At 35.7% G+C, this 2,963-nt stretch overlaps 1 protein-coding gene across 1 annotated transcript in view; it reads right to left on the minus strand.

The window, feature by feature from the left end:
* Positions 1-2,963, minus strand: part of TOGARAM1 (TOG array regulator of axonemal microtubules 1) — a 71,216-nt gene that overhangs the window by 40,760 nt on the left and 27,493 nt on the right. Inside the window, exons 6-7 of the mRNA XM_029952191.1 lie at positions 1,654-1,661; positions 66-166 (exon numbers count right to left, since the gene is read on the minus strand). Of these exons, the coding sequence (XP_029808051.1) occupies positions 66-166; positions 1,654-1,661 (109 nt within the window). The remainder of the gene's footprint in view (positions 1-65; positions 167-1,653; positions 1,662-2,963) is intronic.

Below are 2,963 nucleotides of genomic sequence, written 5' to 3' on the forward strand. Positions count from 1 at the left end.
TCATTTTTTATATAACTTAAAAATCATACTTTCTATAAATCATATTTATAAAAGTTATAAAATACCTTCAATGGGGCTTTGGTCGGCTATCTCAGAGTTTTTATTCTTTGCAGAAGAAAGTCTTGTAGGACAAAGTTTTGATCCAAATGTTGGAAATATGTCTGACCTACAATGAAACAAAGTAATTTCAATAATCATTTAAAATCTAAAGCTACTCAACATTCTCAGATAAAGCATTCTCTATATTTCCCATTTAGTCACTAAACTGCAATAAGAAGGCAGTAACAAGTAAGAAAAATTACAGCTAAGAATTCTTTTTATTGATATGCCTCATTCACTTAAAAATAATTTTTCAATTTTTTATGTTTTTATTTTCTTTTGAGAGAGAGACAGTACAAACAGGGGAAGTACAGACAGACAGGGAGATACAGAGTCTGAAACAGGCTCCAGGCTCCAAGGTTTCACTGTAGAGCCAGACAAAGGGCTCGAACTCACAGACTATGAGATCATGACCTGAGCTGAAGTCAGACACATAACTGACTGAGCCACCCAGATGCCCCCCCTCATTCACCTTTTGAACTTCCAACCTTTTTAACATATTGGAAATTCTTAATTATTTACGAGAGGATTGCCAAAGGCAGGGAAGGTTCTCTGACTTGTACTATACAATCTTTTGTTGGGTCAAAAAACAAACTGATCCAAAGAAAGTCCATTCCCAAACTAAACCAAATGATTCCTAATTATCTAATACACTATCTACCTTATAGACAATAATACCAAAAAAGAGACAACTACATTATAAATAAGAGATAATCAACAAGTGGGTTTATTAGCAAATGCCACTTTCTTCCTGGATTCTTTTTTTTAAGTTTATTTCTTTATTTTGAGAGAGACTGAGACAGCATGAGTGGGGAAAGGGCAGAGAGAGGGAGAGAGAATCCCAAACAGGTTCTGCGTTGTCAGCACAGAGCCTGATGGGGGGCTCAAACTCATGAAACTGTCAGATCATAACCTAAGCTGTATCCAAGAGTCAGATGCTTAACTGACTGAGCCACCCAGGTGCCCCTTCTTGGATTATTGTTATACTTTTCTTTTAATGTTTATTTTTGAGACAGAGAGAGAGACAGACAAACAGACTGTGAGCAGGGGACGGGCACTGAGATACGGAGACACAGAATCTGAAGAGCAGGCTCAAGGCCCTGAGCTGTCAGCAAAGCAGGGCTCGAACCCACGAGCTATGAAATTATATCCTGAGCCAAAGTTGGATGCTTAACCGACTGAGCCACCCAGCCACCCCATGCTTTTCTAACATTATAAAGACCTACAGGCTATGTTTTACAAAACAAGTAACTAAAGAATGTTAAATTTGAATGTAAAGAAACTGTTGTAAATCAATTAAGTGTCATAATATCAATAAGCCAGTGATGAGTATAATAAAGAAGAGATTTTACAAAGGAGTACAATTCTTAGTAGTTGGGTTGGTATGTTTGTTAATTGTTAGTGAGAAATCAATGCTAAACATTTTTAAAGAGTAATTTCTTTAAAATAGATGAGTCAATTTTTTTAGTCAATTTACATTTATATCATGCATTAGACTCAGGTAAAAAAAATACTTCAGTCTCGAGAAGAGTGGTCCTCAAGAGTTTTTCCTACCAAACCCACTTAAAGATGAAAGCCCCATATAAGGTAGAAATGCCTTTTTTGACATTATTCTTTTTTAAATGTTTCTTTTAAATTTTTATTTATTTTTTTAGAGAGAGAAAGAGAGTGCATGTATGCAGAAGAGAGGGCCGGAGGGAGAGATAATCTTAAATAGGCTGCACAACAGCTTAGAGCCTGATGTGGGGCTCGATCCCACATGATCGTTGACATTATTCTTAAGGCAAGATGCAAGCTGGTTAAGAATAATTGCTTTAAAGCTATTGAACTTAATGTGGAAATACAAAAGTCATTAAAGGTAATTTAGTTCAGATATGAGGGTATACTGAACTCCTCTTCTTATAGAGTTCAATATTGGAAGAGAATAATTCCATGAGACAACATAGGGAATAGTGATTTCTGAATATTAAAGTACAACATGAACTTTTCTTCTCAACTGAGTTCCAAATTATTCACAGGAATTTGTAACTATATGAGTATTTAACACAAATCTCACATTCCTGGAAGATAAGGGAAGGACTTTAGGTCTAAAAGATAAATATCTATTTCAAACATCTGGTAACCAAATGTAACCACAGTTGGGGCGCCTGGTTGGTTCAGTAGGTTAAGCCTCCAGCTTTGGCTCAGGTCAGATCTCACGTTCGTGGGTTCGAGCCCCGCTTTGGGCTCTGTGCTGACAGCTAGCTCAGAGCTTGGAGCCTGCTTCTAGTTCTGAGTCTCCTTCTCTCTCTGTCCCTCCCCCTCTCGTGCTCTGTCTCTCTCCGTATCAAAAATAAATAAAACATAAAAAAAAATTTTTTTTAAATAAATGTAACCACAGTTATCTCACTAGCCCATGTAGCCATTCCAAATTAATTTTGTAAATATACTGCATTATTCGATCTAGGTAATTACAACAAAATAATTTCCATTAAAAAAAATTTACAACTGCAAAATAAACTGCTACTTAAATTATAACTGTAGAGAATGAAATCATGGGATAAGATAAACATCTCACAGCAGGACACAAAAATTTAATTCTACAGACTGCTGAAATGAAACACCCTTTCCCATTAAAGTTAATAGAACACCATCTCTCCTTTGATAATACAGTCTATAGTTACACACATTGTTAGAGACTCCAGTTCATTTAAGTGAAAATAATTTAAATTTATTTTTAAATAATCACAGATGATAACTGTGTATAAACATGGTTCAGGATAAAATCAAAGAAAAATAAAGTTAAAAAGACTGACAACAGGGTGCTTGGATGGCTCAGTCGGTTAAGCCTCCGACTTTGGCTCAGGTCATGATCTCAGTTTGTG

This window comes from Suricata suricatta, chromosome 9 (genome assembly GCF_006229205.1).
Source record: "Suricata suricatta isolate VVHF042 chromosome 9, meerkat_22Aug2017_6uvM2_HiC, whole genome shotgun sequence".
In the NCBI taxonomy this organism is placed as follows: Eukaryota; Metazoa; Chordata; class Mammalia; order Carnivora; family Herpestidae; genus Suricata; species Suricata suricatta.